This window comes from Theobroma cacao, chromosome 5 (genome assembly GCF_053813885.1).
Source record: "Theobroma cacao isolate CCN51 chromosome 5, ASM5381388v1, whole genome shotgun sequence".
NCBI classification, from domain to species: Eukaryota; Viridiplantae; Streptophyta; class Magnoliopsida; order Malvales; family Malvaceae; genus Theobroma; species Theobroma cacao.
In genome coordinates, this window is record NC_142643.1 from 42,971,335 (window position 1) to 42,994,601 (window position 23,267).

Sequence of the window (23,267 nt, forward strand, 5' to 3'; positions counted from 1 at the left end):
AAAAATTAATAAAAACTTAGTAAAGTAAGATAACAGCATGAAACTTTAAAATATTCATCTGAAAAGAGGTTTTTATTTATTTTTTAATAAAATAACTTTTATATAAATTAATTAAATTTAAAAAGCAATTTGTAGTTCAATAAATGGAGGAAAATAATTTTAAAAATGATAGTTCAATAAACAACAAAATATTCTCAAGTGGCAAAAATTATTGGGGTACTTTGTGTCTGACTCACTGCGGATATGATCCATAGAGCCTCTTGAAATAATGAACTTCATATGTTTTTTTTTTTTATTAACAAATTTGTATGCTGATAAATAATAATTGAGGGTGGTGGAACATATTATTATTAATTTAAAGCTCATGCTTACTAGTGGTTAGACCATAACTATCAATTTAATTAATTTATAAATTTCTTTCATTTCATCATAATTACTTATATATATATAAGGTGTGCCTTATAAGAAGTTACATTTTGTTTGTAAAATAAAACATACCATGTAACAAATACTTGCCCCTGAAAACTTAATATAAAAAAGAAAAAAATTGACGATTTACGTTGTTAATTTAGATTTATATCATCACATTTGAATCGAGAGTTACATGATATTAATCTATCTCACATATAATACATGATGTTTTGATATTGTTATCATTTATTATTGATCTCGTTTTGCTATCATAGTACTCATAATTGTTAAATTATAACTCCATTTTAACGACAATTTAACCATAATGATAGGTATTAATTTAGTTCGAGCCCTTACATAATATATAATCATGATCAAATAATTATATGAAATATAATTAAAAGTATTGTAATTGATGTCCTCTTTTAAAATGGACTGATATATGAACCAAAGCTTTCTGTTTTTTGGTTTCTGTATGGTGAAAGGGATTAGGCCCCTTTATGATGAATAAAGTTGACACTTGCTATTAAAAAAAAAAAAAATTGATGTCCTCTTCATTTTTAACTCTAAAACCTTTGATATTTGATATGGTTGTGGGTTTGATTTGACTAGACTGTTTCACATGTTGGCATGACCAAGCCATTGAAACTAGTAGCTGGGCTGTCTTTGTGGATAGATTGCACCAAATCTTGTCATGTAGCCTTTGAGAGGGATAAAGGTTGGAGGGTTGAGCTGGAAGTTTGTTTTGAGATAGAAAAAAGACAGCTTAGTTAGCTTTTGCAGAGCCCATTTCTAGGCAACATATTTAGTGAAATCCCTGCCAAAAGGTGGGGTTTAGTAGGGGATGATCTGGATGTTTGAGCTTCATAGCTTTTTCACATGTTCTTTTTAGGTGATAACTTCATTTCTGTTGTTGCGCTTTGTTTTCCTTGATTTCACAAGCTTTTTCCAAATTATTTTTGGTCTTTACCCATTTTTTCCCCATCTCGCAACAACAAAATTTTGAATATATAAATATAAATTTTTTACTATCTATTAGATATATTTTGTGAATTAAAAATATAAATTCGTGATTTATAAATTTATTTAAATTTTATTTTTAAAATTTAAAATCACAAAAGATTGAACCTAAGTTTTGCATCGTGACACAAAATTCTTAAAAAAAAAACGAAGACGAAGAATTCAAATATTAAACTGTCAAAGCCGTATATATTATTATTTAATTACAAAATATTATTTTATAAATACATAAAAATGAAACGAAACATGAATTCATTGGTAACATAATGAAAATATAAACTTAATTATTATGAATTTTAATATTTTTTTTTGCTTCATGTGATAATATCACAGAATTCGAAATTCAATAGAACAAAATGAAAAGAATGGGTGGTTAAGATGTTACTAAATACAAATTCTTCAATATGGAATGGATAAAGAGGAGCAGTAAAAAAGATTGCTAATTTACATGGAGTCCATTAATTAAGAGTTTACAGCAAATATACCTGAATTTTACAAGGTGGTTTTGCACTAATGGCCGACCAAATTTTGTGGCTTTGGAGAAAAACAAATAAATAAAAGATAGAAAAACTGGTGAAGCCTCCTGATTCTTGCGGATATAACAAAGTGGTCAATGTTTTTTCTAATCTTTTCTAAATATAAACTATTATGAGATTATGCATTTATAATATACTTAGGATATATTAATTTGAGGTTTTTTTAGTGGAATTTTTTTTTTTTGAAAATTTTGGTCATGACATATGTATTTATTTTTTTAATAAGATTTTAAAATTATGTTCTTTTTTAATACTTTATTCTTTTACTTTTTTATATTCTAAATTATTTTTATTTTTTAATATTAAAAATATATGGTAAAATAAAAAATAAAATGTAATATTCTTAATGTTTATATATATATATATATACACACACACATTTATATTATTCACACATACGTTTCTCTATAAAAAAGAAATAATTGGAAAGTATATACCTTTATATCCATTATTTTAATTTCTAAGAAAATCCCATTTAATTAAAAATAAATTTAATTAAGAAATCTAAAAGACTTTACTTAAAAGAAAAAAACTCTTTTTTCCTTTTTCTCAATAAAGAAAAAACTTAATTTTAATGATGAGAAATAAATTACAATTATTAACCAAATGAACTGTAAATAAAAGAAGGAAGAAAAATGAAACAGAGGAAACAGAGAAGCAACAGTAGAAGTAGAAGATAAAGAATGGAAGGTGGTTCGAAAGGAACACTCAAAGCTGTGGCTCTCATCGTTGGAGACAACAACGTTAGAGGCTCTCTTCACTTCTCTCAATTCCCAAACGGTTTTTTTCCTCTCTCTCTCTTGCTTCTGAGAAGTAATTTTGATGCTTTTCTTTGGGGGGGTTGGGTTGATTATGTTTTATATGTACTTGGCATATAAATTTATGTAAATATTTTTATGAATATAGGGATAACCCATGTGAAAGGAAAGATAACAGGGCTGTCTCCAGGCCTTCATGGCTTTCATATCCATGCCCTTGGTGATACCACCAATGGCTGCAATTCTACTGGTACCTCCCTCTATTTTTAACTTTATAATCCAAATCTCTTTAAATTGTTTTTTTTTGGTATGAACTTTAAATTTTCACATTTATGCAAATTTGTGTTAAATTAAGGTTGATGTCATTTAGTACTAAAGTGGGTGTTTTTTCTTTCGTATGGAGTTTGAATTTTGATCACTCATGCAAATTTGTGTTTAAATTAGATTGGTGTCATTTAGTTGTAAAGTGGGATTGTTTTTAACTCTTAACATTTATGCAAATTTGTTTAATTTAGGTTGATGTCATTTAGCTCTAAAGTGATTTTTTGTCCCTCTCTTTCTGGTATGTGTATGAAATTTTAACATATATGCAAATTTGGGTTAAATTTAGGTTGATTCATTTATGCTTAAGTAGTTTTTTTTTTTTTTTGGGTTGGGGGGGGGGGGGGGGGGGGTGTGGGTGGGGAAGGTATATGAACAATGTTAGTTTTTGTTGCTTATAATTCTTTGTTTTATTTTAGGGCCTCATTTTAATCCATTCAAGAAGGATCATGGAGCACCAAGTGATGGAGAGCGTCATGCCGGTGATTTGGGTAACATTATAGCAGGCCTTGATGGTATGTGCAATTTCTGTCATTTATATGACTATACATTGGATAAATTGTTATTTGTGAATGACTTTTGGTTTTTAAGATTACAATTCAATGTCTTCATTGCAGGGGTTGCTGAGGTTTCGATTAAAGATTGGCAGGTAGGCGAGGCTAATAATGGCTATGTACTTGTAGTTTGTCATTTTTAAGAATTAAATGTTTGATTTTTCTTAGTTTATTTTGTGGCATGTAACAATGAAATGATTTTGTTTCCTTGGACTGGTAGCTAATTATCATGTTCTTTTAAAATCCATTAGGCTTTTGCAATTTTGGCTTGTTGGAGTAATGGATTATGCTTGTTTCTCTTTGTTTCAATTTGTAGATTCCACTTAGTGGGCCACATTCCATATTAGGGAGGGCAGTTGTTGTGCATGCTGATCCTGATGATGTTGGTAGAGGTGAATTAATTGCTTTTTACAAATTACAAGTGTTTGCATGCAACTGCATGGTTTATTGCTAAAAAAAGGGATATACAGTCTCTTTGAACTTGTAGACACTATGTAGACCACTAGACCTTGAGGAATCAAGGTATGGTGGAGAAATACAACTTGGCAATTCTCTGCTGCAGGGTGAATCTAAGCCAGGATTTGATATCAAATTTGTATGGCATTTCAGAGTAATTTTATTGTTATAACTAGTTATTAGAGACTCTAAATTGAAAAAGGAAAGTTGAATGATATGTTATGCGAATAAACAAGATAACGTTTTGCTTTTGGTTAACGGTGTACTGTGCATCAAGAGCTAACCTCTGATATTGTCTTTATCTTTGACTAGAATATGGACCTTTTCTCAAACCTTTTCCGGCATATGTCTAAATTTAATTAATAATTGTCGACTTCTTTGTCAATAGAGTGGACCTAGAATAAATGAAGGCAAGAAGTGGATTAGCTTTGATATGATGATCCTCGTATACATTTCACAGTATATGGTCTGACACTGGGATATGATATGTACTCAAACCACGTGCTTCACTTTCTTAAATGGTCCATGATATTAGGTACTAAAACAGTCAAGTATAGGACCTTTTTATGGAAAGCAGTTAAATGACATTGTATACTTATCAAATAGGTTTTGTGGTTGATATCCCTCCGAGTTCTAGAGAGATTTCAAGAGCTAAAAAGTTCACTGAGCACTTTCGGATGGGAAAAGTTACTATCCCATTGAACATTGTAGCAGTCTATCCAAATCAATTGTGGTTTATGAATAGAAGAGTTATTAATATCTTTGGACACTATAAGGATCTGCCTTTCAGTCTAGATGTTTATAATAATGTGGATAGAACCGTGTGTATGTGGGGGACACCACCCTGGTGCATTTCTGCTTGTGTTTTGATGGTATGGCATTATGGTTCTGCTTCCTCGGGGGATAATCCCCTATATGTTGTTTTTGTTTTCCATTGCCAGAGGGAGTTTAGACCTTGTCATGCTGTCAACTGGAAGCAGTAAAGAGTGCATGGAGATGTGAGAGGGGAAAACAACCCACGAGGTTATGTTTGCTTCTCTCACTTGTTCTGCATTTTGAGAGGTGCTATGCCAGACATCTGGGCTGGCTCTTTTAGATGTGTTATGTTTATTTTCCTGTGTTAATATGGCCTCCCTGAAGTGGGGGTTTTTGTTGCATGGGATGTATAGTTCACAGGGTACTGACCTTGGCTGTGTTTTTGTAGGCCAGTCAATTGACAATATTCTGACTGATATATCTCAGTTGAATATGGTCTCGTTTGTTTGTAAAAGAGTTCTCTTTTATGCAATGAATCAAAGTTAACTTTCAAAAAAATAAAAGGATGTTTGTAATAATGACTTGATGGCACGTGACTTCTTTGCAGTCATTTGGTTGAAGTTGCTTGGCCTTGTCATGTCTGATATTCTTTTTCTATTAACATGCACCCTCCTCCCCCTTACTAACCAATTAACCAAATCATAAGAAAAAAAATAAAAGAATTGGGGACTTAACTACTGATGAAGTCTTGAAATGTATCAGGATGCTGCTTCTATTTCCTTCTAATAGGCTACATTATCAGTTCCCACTGTTCCCACTCTTTCTTGTCTGACATAAATCATTATATATCTCTTGGTGTGATGATTTTGTGATTTTGTCAATCGACCATATTCTGCTCATGACTTATGTTCTTTTGCTCATAAAAATCACATTTCGTTTTACGATTTGCTTTTAGCTAATAACAATAACCAATATGCAGGTGGGCATGAACTTAGCAAGACAACTGGGAATGCAGGTGCAAGAGTTGGATGTGGTAAATATTTATTTGTCAATAGTTTAGTGTTGCCATGATATGTTTATCTTGAGATGCTGAAATTAAGTTAGATGGGTAGATTTGGAATGTAGCAAGAATGCTGTGGTATATAATAGATTCACAAGCTTGTCATCATTGCTTCTTCTTCCTTTGTCTATATAGATGCTGCATGCATGCAGAATGGACTGACATTTGATTGACTTTGACCAGGTATCATTGGCCTTCAATCATCTGTTTAGGAGTAGTTTGGTTGCTGTTAAAGGATGTTTGACGTAAGACTGCAAATTGTAATCTTGTGCTTGAATTTATGTATCTTGCATTAATCAACTTGTAAACAAATTTTGGGATGGAGAACGGAATCCTATCTGTAATGTATGTGATCAATATGAAAGGTACTTAGATTAAGGAACTCCTTTTTTTAGGTACAACTAGATCCATAGACCACTGTTGAAGTCTTTATGATTGCTTACTTTCTATTTGCACAGTGGAGAAATCTTATTTTCTAACCGTTTATTTTTTGGTTATTTCCTGTTACGTAGCCTTTATTTTGGTAATGCTAAGATCAGAATCCAAATAGAAGTTGAAGGTCTTCATTCGTTCTGAATTCTGATAAAAGTTCAAGACCACTATAGGCTTTCAGAGAGTAATTTTGATCTTATTCCTTAAATTTTACTTGACTATTTGTCCTTATAAGAATACATGTTGCATAGCATGAATTTAGTACATGGCTATTGTGCAAGCGAAGACAGCAAAAGTTAGGGACTGGTATGTTATAGAGGGAGGCATTTTACCGTTGTCGTTCCGAAAGAATAGTCCTTGGTATATAGGCAGGTTTAAGAAAACCAAAATGAAGCAGAGAAGTATCTGTAAGCCAAACAGGTCGAAAACCTTCATATGAACTTCATCCAAGGCAACCTTCTTTATTACCCCAACGAAGCTGAACAGATTGAATAGGGCAAGTGTTGCTAAAATTGTGAACATTGGTGAAGTAGTCCCAAACTCCATGATCTCTTGCTCATATCTCTGATATACATGGTCATCAGCTACCTTTCCTGTGATGACAAAGGCTGTCTTTGAGAATCCACATAGCTTCAGGATATTGTCTATGAAGGCGAAGAGGTAGGAAGTTGTTCTTCTGAACATCCACATCCTTTGTTCATTCAGCCAACCTCGGACTGTTCCTCCACACCATACAAACTCCACAAGGCCGTATGCACAGTTGACAGTGATGACATACAAAAATGGCAGGGCCCAAGAGCTTGAAATCTATTGATTCAGAAAAGATTTACAGTTGTTAGTAGGTCACTTGGCATAAAAGCATCTTTTGCAATTTCACAGAATGATCAAGATGATGTTTCAGGTGAAAAAATATCATACCTTTGGAAACAAAGGGATGCCTTTAAGCTGGCAAAAAGATGGTACCGTAACGTAGTACAGCGAAGCTAAGCAGTTCACAGCCCATAGCAAGTAATTACAGTATGAAAGCTGAAGCATTAGAGGCATCCTTTCACGTCCATACACAAAGGGACAATGTTTTGAGAGAAAGATTTGAAGGTCGCCGTCAGCCCATCTCTTGTGTTGTACTAGGGATTGTAACAGTGTTGTTGGAACAACTCCTAAGAAGGCCTTCCTTTCAGGAATGAAGTAAACGGATCGCCAGCCTCTACTTTGTATGGATATTGCTGTGAGTACATCCTCCACTGGACAGCCGTATTTTAATCCTATCTGCAATCAGCCTAAGGTTACTTAGATATATGTTTTTGCTTCAAGAGAGAGAGAGAGAGAGAGGGAAATTTAGAAAGAACCTCCTTTCCCCATTGTGTATTTTCCTCATAGGTGCAACTTGCAAGAGCTTTGCAATTTTCTTCCAGGACACTTGCACTTTCTTTAATCCCTCTGTCATTTTTCGTTGCCCTCCATTCAACCTTAAATTCCTTGCTATACTTCATTCCGCAAAGAGCTTCTCTTCTGTGAACACATCCAGTTCCAATATAGCAAGGCCCTCCATTCCCATCAAATCCTGCAAGCTCCACCTTGGTAGATCAAAAACATCAATCCTCCCACTCTTAGCTATGTTTGAGTTCCAAACATTAACTTAGAAGCTTTATCATGTTATTTATATTTAAATGCTCACCTCCATTACTACTCTCAAAGAGCTGCCATAAATATCATTTTTAGTCAGGTTACCAAAGCTCTGTGGATATTGTACATAGCCAATCTCATGTCCCTTCTCCTCATCCAGAAAAAAGCAAAGAACATCTTTAATCGTCTCTGAATTATTTGAATACATGTCGCAATCCACAGTGAGGATAAATGGCGCATTGCTTATGCTTGATGACACCCTTATCTATTCATCCATGTCCAAGAATGATACAAAGAAAGTAAATTAAAGAATTCTATATATTGGCTTGAACAAAGTACCACACAATGCAGCAATGCTTACCAGCGCATTCAAGGCTCCAGCTTTGAAATTATGGTGGTGTTGAGGTCTTTTTTCGCGCGCCAAATACACCAGGGTTGGCAAAGGTTCTCCTTCAACATCCATGGCGTTAGGGTCTCTTCCATCGATTAAGATCTATAAGTTAAATCAATGCAAAATTAGAACTAACTAAAGTATGTGGAAATACGTGTAACAATATTGGTTTACTTGGAGAATGGCTTGGTGATCATGTCGACTTGAAACAAGATCCCAGTCACGGAATCCCTTATGTAACTTGCTTATGCCAACTGGAATTCTGCCCTGCTCTGTGATGGTTTCAATCCTCATCTTCATGTCTTCATATGATTTCTATATAATTCATAGAAACAAAATTTTAAGTTATGCAGTATATATCCAGCTTATTAAAATCAAGAAAGTAAAAGATCTTATTTATTTATTTTTATTTTTAAAATTTTATTACTGTAATTAAAGCCCAAATTTCTTGTAAGGACAAGTTGTATTGACGACGCCCAGATCGAAATTAGAAATTGGTGTAACCAATGTAAGGCCAATCCTTCTTACTTCCAATGTTCTTAGAAGGCAAATGCCATAAAACTTTATTTGGTGGTCTAGGGAGATCGTGGCCGGCTTCCTTGACCTTCATATGATCATTTCAGTTTTTCTTTGCGTGCTGGCCTTGGAAAAGAACCCGACATTCACGTTGATTGAGACATAACTAATCAAAACTGGTCTCTTCACTTGTCAACATAGCACAAAAACCAAGTGACCAATGATGTCATAAATGGCATCATGAGCTCTCACCATCAGATCGTCCCCATGATCGATTCCCTTGTAATTGTCCCATCGATTAAAGCACTCATGAATGGTGGGAATTGGGAAAGAAAATTGAAGACGTAATTGAACATTCAACCTGACAACTTGATTTTGTTTTTGATTCCTTGCGGACCAGAAATTAAATGGTAAAATCAGAGATACTATTTTCATTGTTGAAATCGCTATCATAGTATTGTTGCTTGAAGTGGTCTGAATTTCTACATGTTGTGAACCAGCCAGCTTCCTCTTGTTTTCTAATTTCATAGTAATGTTCTTTTTATGGATTTGATTAAGATCAGCAATAAATGCGACTCCACTCATATTGATTTTTGGTTGAGACTTGAATTTATTAGTAGATATTCTTCTTCGTGCCTGCCACGTTGTCATATGGTTCTGAAATTAAAAGGAGCTAATGATTACGTACCTTGACGAACAACCACTCTTTGGCCATGACAGAATCATCAGCTGGTTCCGCAGCGTAACTGAAATAAGCCTCAGGCGATCTTGGCTCTACTTTGAGATTTCTGCAGAACGGTAGCCATATCTGGGAGAAACGTGCAGCCTCTAACAAAGCATAGAATGTTAAATCTGAGCCGCCATCGTCAGACAGATAAACACTTAGCTTCTCACTAGGGTAGTCATAAGCCATTACTGATAAGACTGTGTTGATCACCATCATCGGTGGCTCTATTCGAGGATCCGCTGTGCAAACAAAAATGTCTACTCCTGGCAAAGCTTCTTCGTTGTACCTGTTGTAAGAAATTCCTCGCGTTAATTTCCTCAATATGGTTAATCCACACTACCAAGTATAAAAAAGAAATCATAGAAAGAGGGAAATTAAGAGACGGAGACCTGGAAGAGAGCCTGTCTTTGAATGTGTAACGGAAGACAGGATTCCATCTAACGACTGCAGTGATAAAAAAGTAGAAACTAAACCAAAGTTCAGCAAGAAACACTCCAATCCAAGCCCATCTCTTAGTTTTTCCTTCCACTGGACAATAGCTCACTCTATAAAAACAAATGAAACAGATGCCTATAAAGATTGAAGCTGCGTACGATCGAAACAGGACTAGTCCCCTGGCTGGCCTTGTTGCGAAAAGAGGAAGATACCCATTACTTCCCATTTCTCCTTTCCCTCCTTCCACTAGTTTGCTTAAAATGAGTGAGACATGATCTTGATGTGCATATATATAGGGAATCAACTGGGTAGGAGAATTGTTGAACTAAGACTTGCAGTGAAGACCTCCTCAATACATGTTATGAACCAAAGGCTCATGCTTCACTGTTTTTGTATTATGGCAGCGACTTACTGACAAGTTTATGACAGCCATGCACTTAAATGAATGACTAATAATGTTATGTTTAGCATGTAAGTAAGTCTCTAACTACTGTACAAAACTTGATTATTAAGTTCTGTGATGTACATCGTCTAGAGAATGCATATTAGAAAGGAGCCTATTGTTTAGAACAAATATCTTCTACAGTCAGTCTTCATCCTTGACAACTTGTTTCTCTGATAGGTTAAGTTGAACTCTATCTTGAGTCTAAACAACAAAAATTTATAAATTACAAGCTTTATCGATGTCTTAAAACATGGTCCTAATTTGTTAATACCTTCTTAGTTGCCTACAATTTCATGTTATTAATAAATATTTTATTTTTTACTTTTGAAATGTTAAAATATTAATATAAAATAATAATTTAATATTCTATAAGAAAATAATAAGTAAAGACACTAATCAAACCATTAGCTTCATATCTATTTTCCTATATATCCCCCAATGGATAATCATATTTTATTATTCCCAGGTTGGGGATGGCAAGTTTTTGCTTTAAACGTTGAGCATGGGTGAAGTAGTAGTAAACCCTGTTAATTCTTGCTCATATAATCTTCGTGAAGTCGTTGTCACCTGCACCTTTGTCGTGGTGGCAAAGGCTTCTTCTGGATGTCCTATCTACCTTCGTCAAAGTCTATACATTTAAGTATCTCAAATGCTTAAACACTACAAAATGAATGTCTCTCCATTCTTTGAAGAACTTAGTGCAAAGGCTACATATGCAAGCAGGAAGACTTAAGGGCTTGATTCATGACTATCCAAGTCGTTTCACAAGTATTTCAATTAACTTCATTTGCTTGTTACTTCTAGTATTACTCACTTTTATATTTATTTAATTACTTCTTGAAATTGCAAAATGAATTTGTTATATGAGCAGAGCTAAATTTTAAACCATGAAAATTTAAAACGAGATATTTTATTTTTTATAAAGCAAGTGATAACCTTAAAGTATTGAGATGTAAGATTTTCAGAATTCTTGGAATTATTAAGGAATTTTTAATTTATTCTCAATTCTTCTTAATCAATCGTTGTCATGAATTATTATCATCAACATATAAAAGTATGCATGAACTTCAAAAATATAAATATTAAATAAGATATATATCTTAATAATATTTTCAAATTGAACAATTTTGTGTTTAAATATTTTTTATTATTTATTTAACTTTAGAACATAAATTTCACCAAAACATGATTAGATTCCTTTCAAATTAAAACATCAAAATAAAAGCACTTATTAACATATAATTTTTAGAAATACAGTAGAATGTTTATAAATTAATACTTGATAAATTAATAATCTCGATTAAATAATATTTTTGACCGATTCGGACTTTGGACCAATTAATTTGCTAAATTTATGAGATAATGCAATTAAAAAAAATACATAAATTTCACTTGATATATAAATTAATAATCTCTTTATACATCAAAATTATATATATACATAATTCAATTATGAGGCATTTGTAAAATATAACTTCAATATTTCTTATTTACTTTTGAAATTGATATTTGCTTGAATGTTATCTCTAACTTTTCTTAGTGTATTAAGCAGCTCTAATGAAATGTTTTTGTATTGCAAGAGAAAATATGCGCAATAAATGTATATTAAGTTTAATGTTTTGAAAAAAAATAAAAAATACCTTGATAAATTACTTTTTCATTAATTGATGTATAAATTAATAAATCATTAATTTATCAATTAATTAATAAATTTTTATGATCCCAAGGGTATTAATTTATAAAATTTAACTATGTTAATATTAATAATCCCATCAAAAGCTAGATATTCCTCACTAAATTGTTACTAATATTTATTTTATGTGAAGAAAGAATTTCGAAAATCCTATTATATATGCTAGAGCAAGCAAGAGGCACATGATTCATACATGTATATATATAAAAGAGTGAAATGCGCTACTGTAATAGCACCTGAAAAGAGTGAGGGGCAAAGGGTAATAAAGACGAAGAGACAAGTTTTGTGCCCTTTCAAACAAGAGCATAAGCTAGAAAAAATCTATGCTTTTTCACGTGGAAGAAGCTGCAGAAGAGGAGATCAATCAACAGAAGAGCAGCAGAGCGAGGTAACAAAATCCAGCCATGGAAGAAGGGCAACAGAGGAATGAAGAATAACCAATCATGGAGGATTCAACAGGAGCGGCAGAGCAATGAAGAAAATCTGGCCACGAAGGAATCAATGGAAGAGCAGCGGGGTGTTAAAGAAAATTAGCCCTACCCCTGCTTGCCTAGGCGAAGCATAATTTCATGGGGGAAAGTATTGCATATTGTCATGTTAACATTACTCTAGTAGTTTTAGCAGGAAATTCTTCGGAGAGAAGAATTAGTGCTAGGAACACATTCAAAAGAATTTTTGATCCTGCCTAATTGCTTCTAGATTAGCTTGCTGTCGCTAAAAGAGTCCAAGAAAATAAATTGATTGCATGTTAAATAATTTTTATACTATGGTAACAAGTTGATTACAGTCACAATTTGACCTTTTTGGGATTTTTTTAATGAAGTTTTACTTTACATTGATCCCTATAACAAGACAGCTTGTTTAGTACATGGCTACTGTGCAAGCTAGGAGAGCATAAATAATTGACTGGTGTGTTACAGAGGCTGGCATTTTGCCACTGTCCTCCGGAAGAAGAGCCCTTGATATACAGGCAGGTTCAAGTAGACCAAAAGGCTGCAGAGAAGCATTTGTAAACAAATTGGTCCAAACTCTTTATGTGATCATATGGGTGACAACCTTCTTTATTCCCCCAGCGCAGCTGAACAGATTGAGCGGTGCAAGTGTTGCTAAGATTTTGAACATTAATGAAGGAGTGCCAAACTCCATGACCTCTTGCTCATATCTCTGAGATGTCTGCTCATCAGCCACCTTTTCAGTGATGACAAAGGCTGATTCTGAAAATCCAAACAGCTTCAGGATAGTGTCAAAGAAGGCGAAAAAGTAGGAAGTTGTTCTTTCGAACATCCACATCCTTTGATCATTCAACCATTCTTGAATTGTGCCTCCACACCATATAACTTCTCCGAGGCTGTATGCACAGTTGGCAAAGAGGACATATGTAAATGATAGGACCCAAGGGCTTGACATCTGGCGGTTCAAAATGATTTACTTGTTAGCAGCTCAGTTGTTATAATGGCATTTAACTAAGATCCTTTATTATGAAATAAACGATCATTGCATGCAAAAAAATTAAACCAAAAATAAATCAAAAAATTGTTTTAGAGAAGAATATTACCTTTGGAAACAGAGGGATGCCTTTAAGCAGGCAAAGGGATGGCACTGTAACATAGTATAGTGTAGCAAAGCAGTTTACAGCCCACAGCAAGTAAGGACAGTATGAAAGCTGGAGTTTTAAAGGGATCCTTCCATGTCCATAGATGAGGGGACAATATTTTGAGGGAAAAATCTGCAAGTCACCTTCAGCCCACCTCTTATGTTGTACTAGGTATTGCAACAGTGTCGTTGGAACAACTCCTAGGAATGCCTTCCTTTCAGGATTGTAGTCAATGGATCGCCAACCTCTACATTGTATGGATAAACCTGTGATTATATCCTCTAATGGACAGCCATATTTCAACCCCATCTGCAATTACGCAATGATATGAAATTGTATTTTTTCTTTTTCAGGGAAAGAATCATATTATACAGAGAGATAGAGAGAAAGACCTCGTTTCCCCAATCTGTATTCTGTTCATATGTGCAACTTGCAAGAACTTTGCATGTATCTTCCAACACTCTTGCGCTTTCTTGAACCTTTTTATTCACGTTCCTCCACTCTACATTGAAGTCTTTGCTATTCTTCTTTCCACAAAGACTCTCTCTTCTGTGAAAGCATCCGGTACCAATATAGCTAGGCCCTCCATTTGCATCAAATCCTGGAAGCTCATGCTTGATAGTTTGCCAGGTACGCAATATATAATCAGAAGTAGATCAAAATATCCTCATATTGTTATAGCTAATTTACAATTGATAATCAAATTTACAAATTTCTTGTTGTTATTTACTGCTCACCTCCACTACAACTCTCAAGGAACTGCTGTAGAGGTCATTCTTAGAAAGGTTATAAAAGCTCTGTGGATACTGAACATAAGCGATTTCATGTCCCTTCTCTTCATCCATAAAAAAGCACATAGCATTTTTTATAGCCTCTGAATTATTTGAATACATGTCGCAGTCCACATTAAGAATAATTGGTGCGTTGCTTATCCTCGCTGATATCCTTATCTAACAAAAATCCGTCATGAAGGATGATAACTGATAATGACAGTTAACAACTTTTAATCTGGTAGTAATCTGCAGAGTAAAATATAGCTTACCAGTGCATTCATGGCTCCTGCTTTGTAGTTATGGTGGTACTGGGGTCTCTTTTCTCGTGCCACATATACCAGAGTAGGCAAAGGTTTTCCTTCAATGTCAATAGCATCAGCATCTCTTCCATCAATTACGATCTAAGCATCAGGAAAGAAAAAGAAAAAGCTGTGGAAAACTTGTAGGCTCTCTGTTTATGGAAGTGCGGATTCTATGAAAAAGAATAGACATAGCAATTTACTTGAAGAATGGTTTGATGATCATGTTGACTTGAAACAAAGTCCCATTCACGAAATCCCTTGTGTTCCTTGCGCATGTCAGCTGGAATTCTCCCCAACTTTGTGATGGTCTCAATACCTATCTTCAAGTCTTCATATGATTTCTATAATTGAAAAAGAAAAATTTAATACTAGTACTTAAGATTTTGAATGTGGACGTTGTGGAAGAATTAGATTGGTCTCAACTTATTGATGTAGACAAGCGAGTTTGCTTCTATGATTGCAATCAAAAGGCCAATGCCTCCTTTATCAATTATCAATGAGATGAAATATAGTAAGGATTTATATGAAATGCTTTATATATTTCATATTATATCATTCTATGATTTTATAGGCTGTAAATGACTTATGTTAGTAATTTAAAAGAAATAAAAAAAATCTCAAGAATGCTGGTGAGTAGACCTGTTCAAGGGTCCAGAGCTCGGCCCAGCTTTGGTCAAGAATTTTAGGCCTTGGTTCGATCCATCTCGACGCATGAACCTATGACCTTAGAGAACTTACCTTAATGGACAACCACTCGTCGGTCATGATAGAATCATCAGCTGGTTCAGTAGTGTTCCTGAAATAAGCCTCCGGAGATCTTGGCTCTACTTTAAGCTTCCTGCAAAAGGGTAGCCATATCTGGGAGAAACGTGCAGCTTCTAACATCGCATAGAAGGTTAAATCTGAGCTACCATCATCAGATAGATATACACTTAGCTTCGCAGTTGGGTGGTCATAACCCATTACTGAAAAGACTGTGTTGATCACCATAATTGGGGGCTCTATTCCAGGATCCGCTGTGCAAACAAAAATGTCTACGCCGGGCAAAGCTTCCTGATTGTACCTGTTGTTGAGAAATTCTTTGCATTATTGATTTATATTTAAATTGGATAAGATAAAATGAAATTAGAGGAGGGAATTAAATTAAGAGAGACCTGGAAGAGAGCCTGTCTTTGAAAGTGTAACGAAAGACAGGGTTCCATCGGTGGACTAGCGTGAGAGACCAGTAAAAGCTAAACCAAAGTTCAGCAAGAAACAATCCAATCCAAGCCCATCTCTCAGTTTTTCTTTCCACAGCTGGAATGTGACTTGCTCTATAAACCCAGATGAAGCAGGTGCCTATAAAGGTTGAAGCTGAAAACAATTGAAACGGCAGGCGTCCCCTTGCTGGCACCGTTTCAAAGAGAGAAAGATAACCTTTTCTTCCTCTTTCTCCCTCGTTCATGATAAAATCATCAAAAGCAAGCCCAAGCCAGAACTTAAACCCTTAAAACATTAACAACCCAAGCAATACCCAAAAGTATAAATTCATTAAACTTAACCAAAACAGCTGGGAGGGAGGCAGAGAGAGATAACTCTGTAAACTAGCAAAAATTGCCCAACGAATCAAAGCCAACGAACAAAAAGCTAGTCAAAGAAACCACCAACCTCCGATTTTTCCAATTGATTTACCGTACTAAAAGTTGGATAGGTGACAAAGGATAAAAGCTTTGGCCTGAAATGAGCTCCCAGCAGCTTCTTTACATAGCAGGACGTGTTTTCCCCAAACGTTTAACTTAGCATCCCCAAATGACTAAACGACTCCCCAAATGTCACCCCCTTTTATTTCCTGCCGGGTTTTTATTTACAAGTGGTAACAACACAGTGACAGAGATAAAAGAAACAGAGAATATATAGGAGGTGGCTATAAGAATCAAGTCATTCAACAGTTTACTTCCAAAAGTGGTAAGGCTGAAATGAAGATTTGGATATAGAGATGCTAATAAAAAATTGATGACGGTATTCATCGAAGAAGATTATCTTGACTGGTGATTTGATGAAATTTATAAATTTCATTTGATTAAATTTAAAATCATGAAACAATCTATTATTTCAGTTCAGAATACACTTCATGCACAAAATTCTGGAAAGAAAAGAGGAATTAAGAAGCACCCTTTTATCTTTTTTTCATTCTCGTAGTGGTTTAATACATGGATAGTGAACAGGCCAGCAAGGCAAAAATAATGGACTTGTAAGTAACCGAACTGGGCATTCTACCATTGTCCTTTCGGAAAAAGAGTGCTTGGTATACAGGGAAGTTGATAGTAACCAAAAGCAAACAGAGAAGAATCTGCAACCCAAATAGGTCCAAAACCTTGGAGCGATCAGCTTCCAAGATGACCTTCTTGATTGCCCCAAAGCTGCTGAACAGATTGAGCATTGCAAGTGTTGCTAAAATATCAAACATTGGTGAAGTAGCACCAAACTCTATTAGCTCTTGCTCATATCTTTTCGAGACATCGTCGTCAGCTACCTTGGCCGTGATGACAAAGGCTGCCTTTGAATACCCTAATAGCTTCAAGATGGTGTCGAAGAAGGCAAAGAAGTAGGAGGTTGTTCTTTTGAACATCCACATCCTTTGATCGTTATACCAACCTTGGAATGTGCCTCCGCACCATAGGAATTCTCCAAGGCTATGGACGCGGTGTGCAAAGACAACATATGCAAATGGGAGCACCCAGGGGCTTGATGTCTGATTGTCAAAAATGATTTAGTTATTCATGTGCAAATTTACAAACTCCATGGAAGTGTTATGTTTGAAGCTCGTTTGACATTGCAATTGAGCGGCATTTAGTCTAAAATGCATTGTCAAATAAAGATTTGACAAATTTAATTGAAAAAGTTTGAGTGCTGGAGATTTAGAAAGCATATTAAGAATGATGATAATGCTGAAGGAATCATTTTCGTTTGAAAGATTTGATTGTGACATTGATTCCAAATTGAGCTTGCTGTTTCTAAAATAATACAAAAAAGAGCAAGTTTGTCAGTGATAAGATTCATACCTTAGGAAACAAGGAGATGTCTTTAAGCAGGCAAAGGCATGGCACAGCAACATAGTACAACGTTGCCAAGCAGTTTGCGGCCCACAAATTGTAAGGACAATACGCAAGTCGAAGTTTTAGAGGAATCTTTTTATGTCCATACAACAGGGAGCAGTACCTTGACAGGAATATTTGTAAGTGACCTTCCGACCATCTCTTATGTTGTATTAACATCTGCAATAATGCTGTTGGAGCAACTCCTAAGAAAGCTTCTCTTTGAGGATTTAAGTAGATTGATTTCCAACCTCTACATTGTATACTCAATCCTGTAATTATATCCTCCACAGGGCAGCCATATTTCAAACCCATCTGCAACCAAAATTTATTATTATTATTATATATATGAAAGTTATCTATATATTGTGTTTGTATGCGTGCACATGCTTATCACTCTATATGTTAAGGTATGTGAAAAACAGCGTCACGAACCTCTTTTCCCCATTGTGTGTTCTGTTCAAAGGTACAGCTTGCAAGAACTTTACATGTTTCTTCTAGGACGCTTACACTTTCTTCAACCTTTTTATCATTTAGTCTCTTCCAATCAACTTTACAGCCTTTGTCATATTTCTTCCCGCTAAGAGCCTCTCTCCGGTGAAAGCATCCGGAGCCAATATAGCATGGCCCTCCATTTGCATCAAGTCCTGGAAACTCCAACTTGATTGTTGATACCCCATCACAGGCAGATCCAAGAAAAAAAAAAAAATAAATATATATATATATATATATCATCAGAATCGCTGATCAATCACTGGTTTTTATTACATTAATTTGTGTAAAACATTTCTATTATGCTTAATTACCTTTTTTGCTACTCGGAAGGACCCACTGTACAATTCATTTTTGGTGAGATTTTCATAATTCTGAGGATATTGTATGTAGGCAAACTCATCTCCCTTCTCTTCATCCATGAAAAAGCATAAAGAATCCTTGATTGACATTGAATTGTTTGAATACATATCGCAATCCACATTGAGAATGATTGGACCATTGCTTATCCTTGATGATACCCTAATCTATTTATTCACCGTAAAAAAGGTCATTCGATAACATACAAAAAGGAAAACAATTAGTTACAATGGTACTTACAAGAGCATTCATGGCTCCAGCTTTAAAATGGTGGTGAAATTGGGGTCTTTTCTCTCGTGCTAAATATACAAGAGTTGGCAGAGGTCTTCCTTCAACGTCAACAGCATTGGGGTCTCTCCCATCAATTAGGATCTAAGAAATTGATTAAAACACCAATAACTTATAACTAAGCTCAAGTATATTACTAAGTTATCAAAGCATAATTAATTAGGAGTTTATGAAATTAATTACTTGAAGAATGGTTTGATGATCACGTTTGCTTGAAACAAAGTCCCATTCACGAAATCCTTTGTGTTGTTTACGAATATCTTCAGGAATTCGGTTCAACTTGGTGGTGGTTTCAATCCTCAATTTCATGTCCTGGTATAGTTTCTGCATAATTAAGAAAAAAGATCCTCACCTTTTGCATATAAACACCGGAGCAAATAATATATACTTAACAATAGTAAGTAAGTAAAAATGTAGCTCTCTAGTACAAAACAACAAATTATTATATTTTTGTAAATTTTTTATTATATTATTAAGTTTTTATATTTTTATTTTGAAATAAATAAATTTTTATAACTAATGATCGATTAACTGTTGTTGGTTAAAATGTAATTTGTTATTCTATGTTACAACAATAACATCACATGCAAACATATTATCATAAATGATGATGTGATATTTTAATATGATCATGCGATATTTTTATATTCTGTGCATATTAGTGTCATGTGAGTATAAAATAAAATTAAAAAGCTTAATTAAATATAATAAAATAATAAAATTTTATTTAAAATTTTAAAAATACACTCTTCATGTATATATTAGCATCCGATGATCAAAATATATATCCAAATAAATAAAACTCAAACGTCACTGATTACTTAATTAATTGCAAGTAGTAATTTTTCATCCCTACATATTTTTATTCCTTTGACTTTTATTGGAGAGTAGGACAAAAACTTTGTTTTAAAAGGACTTTATATTAATAATTTAATTTTTTTATAATATATGGAGTATTGGTTTTCAATTCTTTTTAATGTGAAAAAAATTCTTTATAAAACATAAAAAAAATTATAATATAAAAATATAAAAATATTAGAAAATTTTATTTTAGAACATTCCAAAGAAAAAGATAGACAAAGAAAATAAGATGGAAGCAAGTAAAATAAATTTTTGATAAAAAATTGGAACTGCACAAAAAATTAATTTATTAACTAATTACTCAATTGAAAACTGAAAGTTGTTAATTAATATAACAAATTATAAAAATAGTACTTTGGTACAAAAAATCGTAATTAATGAGTAGAGCATTGAAGGAAGTCCAATTTAGATGGAAACAATGCATCAATAATTGCACAAAACGGTAAACATTCAACAATGGTTGATGTAAGACAAGGTGAAACAATTAAATTACCTTTACTGAAAGCCACTCTCTGGCCTTGACAGGATCATTTACTGGTTCAAAAGCTGTCCTGAAGTAAGCCTCGGGCGACCTTGGTTCTACTTTGAACTTCTTGCAAAAGGGCAGCCACTGCTTTGAGAAAGTTGCAGCCTCTAACATGGCATAAAACGTTAAGTCTGACCCTCCGTCGTCTGATAGATAGATGCTTAACTTCTCCGGCGGATAATCATAAGCCATCACTGATAACACTGTGTTGATCACCAGGCTTGGTGGCTCTATCAATGGATCCGCTGTGCATACAAATATGTCTACTCCCGGTAATTCTTTTTCGAACCTGTTATTTTGTCCGAGATTAAAACGAGCTGATAAAAAATATACTCAGATAAAATTAAACACGTACAATTATAAAATACGTAATAAACTTCATTCAATTTTTCTTGAATTAACTAGTTTTTTGTTAAAATAACTTCTATATGTATGAGATACCTTTGAGAGAGCCTGTCTTTGTAAGGAAACCGGTAGACAGAGTTCCATCTACAAACTGTGGTGAGAAACCAATAAAGACTGAACCATAGCTCAGCAAGAAACAATCCAATCCAAGTCCATCTCTCAACTTTTCCTTCCACTGGGAGAAACCTTACTCTGTAGACACAAATGAAGCAGATGCCCACAAAGATGGAAGCTGCAAACAGCCTGAAAAGAATCCGTCCCTTAACCGGCCTTGTTTCGAAGAGTGGAACATAATCATCTTTTGCCATGCCTCCCAGCTCTCTCAACTAGTGCAGATGGGTGCTAAGAAAGATGCGGACTGATGATTTTAATGAGGAAGAGTGAATGGAAATTGGAAAGGAACCAACAGGTAACAATGGGGTTGATGTAGAATAGAGATTTTTAAATAAGGGATGATGAGACTTGGTATTCAATGAATTTGTTCGAACTTGTGCTTTGTCTAGATGTTCATCACTCAAAGCTTATTACTTTCTTAAAAGATAAACTACAACCGTTGCCTTTAAAAGTTATTTGTAATATTTCGTTGTCATCCACAATCGAATACTAAATCTGTAACAATTTGATAATTGGTTCAATTTAATCGTATTCTTTTTTCTATTTTTTATTCAAAAGAAAGACTTTAAACCCAATTTTTTAAATAAAATATAATATTGCATGTATTAGCTTGAATGGGATGAATGCTAACCTATAAATGTCAATATATAACATTGAAAGTGGCTGGCATGTGAGCACCATGTTACGGCTTCCTTTTCATATATATTTTTTGTGGCAATTTTTAATTTTTAATTTTTAATTTTTTTTTTTTTAAATTAAGGGTTTCATTACTTAGCATGGAATCAAGTGTTCCCTGGATCGGTACAAAAGTTTCGCCTGATTTTAAGATGCTATATATGAATATGCACATATCATCCCAAAATCAAGGCCATCAGTCTGAACACCCCATCTGCACAAAAGCTTCCCTATATCAAAAAATTCCTAGTACCTATCGATACACAATCAGGCCAAAATTCAGCCTCACAAAAAGCATTAACTCGACATAACTCATGAACCCTGTTAAAAGCAAATCCTTCAATAAGAATTGCCAGTATCACTCACACAAGCAGAGTCACGCACAGATAAATCACATAGAATCATTAGTCTGGGTCCAGAGCTCAACCAGAGATGGACTTCCAAACCTGTGAAATGAGTTTTTATGGTTGGCAGCAGCAACAAGGTTAGAGAGTGCAGAAGCCTTCTCAAATTCACACTACTCCTCTCGAGTCGCAGGGTTGCCACCAGGTAGTCTCTCTTCCAACCTTATTCCCATAACAATCAATCTCCACACTACTCAAAGACATGTAAAAGATCTGCTTGACGTTGAACCTCAATATACTTTTTTTTTTTACCAATGAATTCAATTTACTTTAATTTAAAGGGATTTCAAAAATATTTCTAGTGCAAGAAGGAGAATTGAGAACTTGTCTATTTGAACCAGCAATTTAAAAAGTGAGAGTTTGATTCAAAATCATATTCATGGGGTAGCCAAAACTAAGTTGTAGACATCATTAATTAAATGACACAGCCTTTGTTTGGTCCTATTCTTTAATTGGTCGCTTTCTTACGAGACCTAACCAATGCATATTAAGAAAAACATTTCTTTTTTAATAGAAAATTTCGTCAAAGGTATTTGTTTGTTTTAAAGGCAGTCGAAAGTATCTGTTATTCTAGAGTGTTACCAAAAAGAACAAAACGTTTATAATAATACAAATTGTAATATATTTTTTAACATTTATATGTCAGGATCTATTCTTTTACAAGAGATTAAAAATATCATAAAAGAAAAACAGATGGTTAGATTCCAACTCCCCATTTTTCTAATCCAATATCATTAAATAAATACGTACGATCATAGTATGTTATTCTTTTGGGTTGCAGATCTACAATCTTTTAAAAAATTGCATTAATTAATTAGTTTTTCCAGATTAAATTTGAATCAATTACAGGATAATTAGAAAACTAATGCACTACCTACTACTACTGTCCTTTCCTGTGATTTTTATATAATTAATACAAATTTAATTATAAAGTTTTGCCACTATGATGTATGCGCCTAATATTACAAACTTATCCAAATTCTATCACCAAAATGGCTTGAATATCATTGACTGATTAATTATCTAAGTGTGATGGCTTAATAAGAATTTACAAGAAATAAATAAAATTGTAATAGTTGGTTAAAAAAAATTATTGAAAAAAATCATCAAATACTATTTATCTTAATACTTTTATTTCAACTATATTATCCACACATGACATGACTAATTTATTAGTGCAAATCGGATTATCTCAATTATGAATTCATTAATTCACCCATCCCACCCTCAAATTTAACATTGAATTATTGTCATATCGGATAAAG

At 33.9% G+C, this 23,267-nt stretch overlaps 3 protein-coding genes and 1 pseudogene across 5 annotated transcripts; 1 reads left to right on the forward strand and 3 right to left on the reverse strand.

Moving 5' to 3' along the window:
- The first annotated feature begins 2,566 nt into the window (after positions 1–2,566).
- CSD3 (copper/zinc superoxide dismutase 3) lies at positions 2,567–6,273 on the forward strand. 2 transcript variants are annotated; one of them, XM_007030017.3, is made up of 7 exons: positions 2,569–2,747; positions 2,874–2,975; positions 3,466–3,561; positions 3,664–3,695; positions 3,917–3,992; positions 5,792–5,845; positions 6,056–6,273. In XM_007030017.3, exons 1-7 carry the CDS (start codon positions 2,651–2,653, stop codon positions 6,082–6,084), a joined length of 486 nt encoding a protein of 161 aa, XP_007030079.2. In that variant the 5' UTR covers positions 2,569–2,650; the 3' UTR covers positions 6,085–6,273. The 2 variants fall into 2 exon arrangements, with proteins under 2 accessions (XP_007030082.3, XP_007030079.2); XM_007030020.3 differs by lacking the exon at positions 3,917–3,992 and having other exon boundaries at positions 2,567–2,747.
- Positions 6,274–6,479: 206 nt separating this feature from the next.
- On the reverse strand, positions 6,480–10,418 carry LOC18599858 (cellulose synthase-like protein E6). Its single transcript, XM_007030022.3, has 8 exons — positions 9,951–10,418; positions 9,523–9,847; positions 8,493–8,633; positions 8,289–8,420; positions 7,980–8,192; positions 7,651–7,878; positions 7,223–7,570; positions 6,480–7,111 (listed from the first exon to the last, which is right to left on the reverse strand). The coding sequence occupies exons 1-8, from the start codon at positions 10,220–10,222 to the stop codon at positions 6,563–6,565; spliced, it is 2,208 nt and encodes a 735-aa protein (XP_007030084.3). The 5' UTR covers positions 10,223–10,418; the 3' UTR covers positions 6,480–6,562.
- Positions 10,419–12,857: 2,439 nt separating this feature from the next.
- On the reverse strand, positions 12,858–16,733 carry LOC18599859 (cellulose synthase-like protein E6; annotated as a pseudogene). Its single transcript, XR_016026451.1, has 8 exons — positions 15,958–16,733; positions 15,542–15,866; positions 15,004–15,144; positions 14,771–14,902; positions 14,466–14,678; positions 14,121–14,342; positions 13,690–14,037; positions 12,858–13,541 (listed from the first exon to the last, which is right to left on the reverse strand). The product of XR_016026451.1 is annotated as a cellulose synthase-like protein E6 (transcript).
- Positions 16,734–16,886: 153 nt separating this feature from the next.
- Positions 16,887–21,313, reverse strand: LOC18599860 (cellulose synthase-like protein E6). The gene is made up of 8 exons (XM_018121740.2): positions 20,846–21,313; positions 20,372–20,693; positions 19,201–19,341; positions 18,970–19,101; positions 18,684–18,896; positions 18,313–18,537; positions 17,845–18,192; positions 16,887–17,534 (listed from the first exon to the last, which is right to left on the reverse strand). The coding sequence occupies exons 1-8, from the start codon at positions 21,115–21,117 to the stop codon at positions 16,986–16,988; spliced, it is 2,202 nt and encodes a 733-aa protein (XP_017977229.2). The 5' UTR covers positions 21,118–21,313; the 3' UTR covers positions 16,887–16,985.
- Between the last annotated feature and the right edge of the window lie 1,954 nt (positions 21,314–23,267).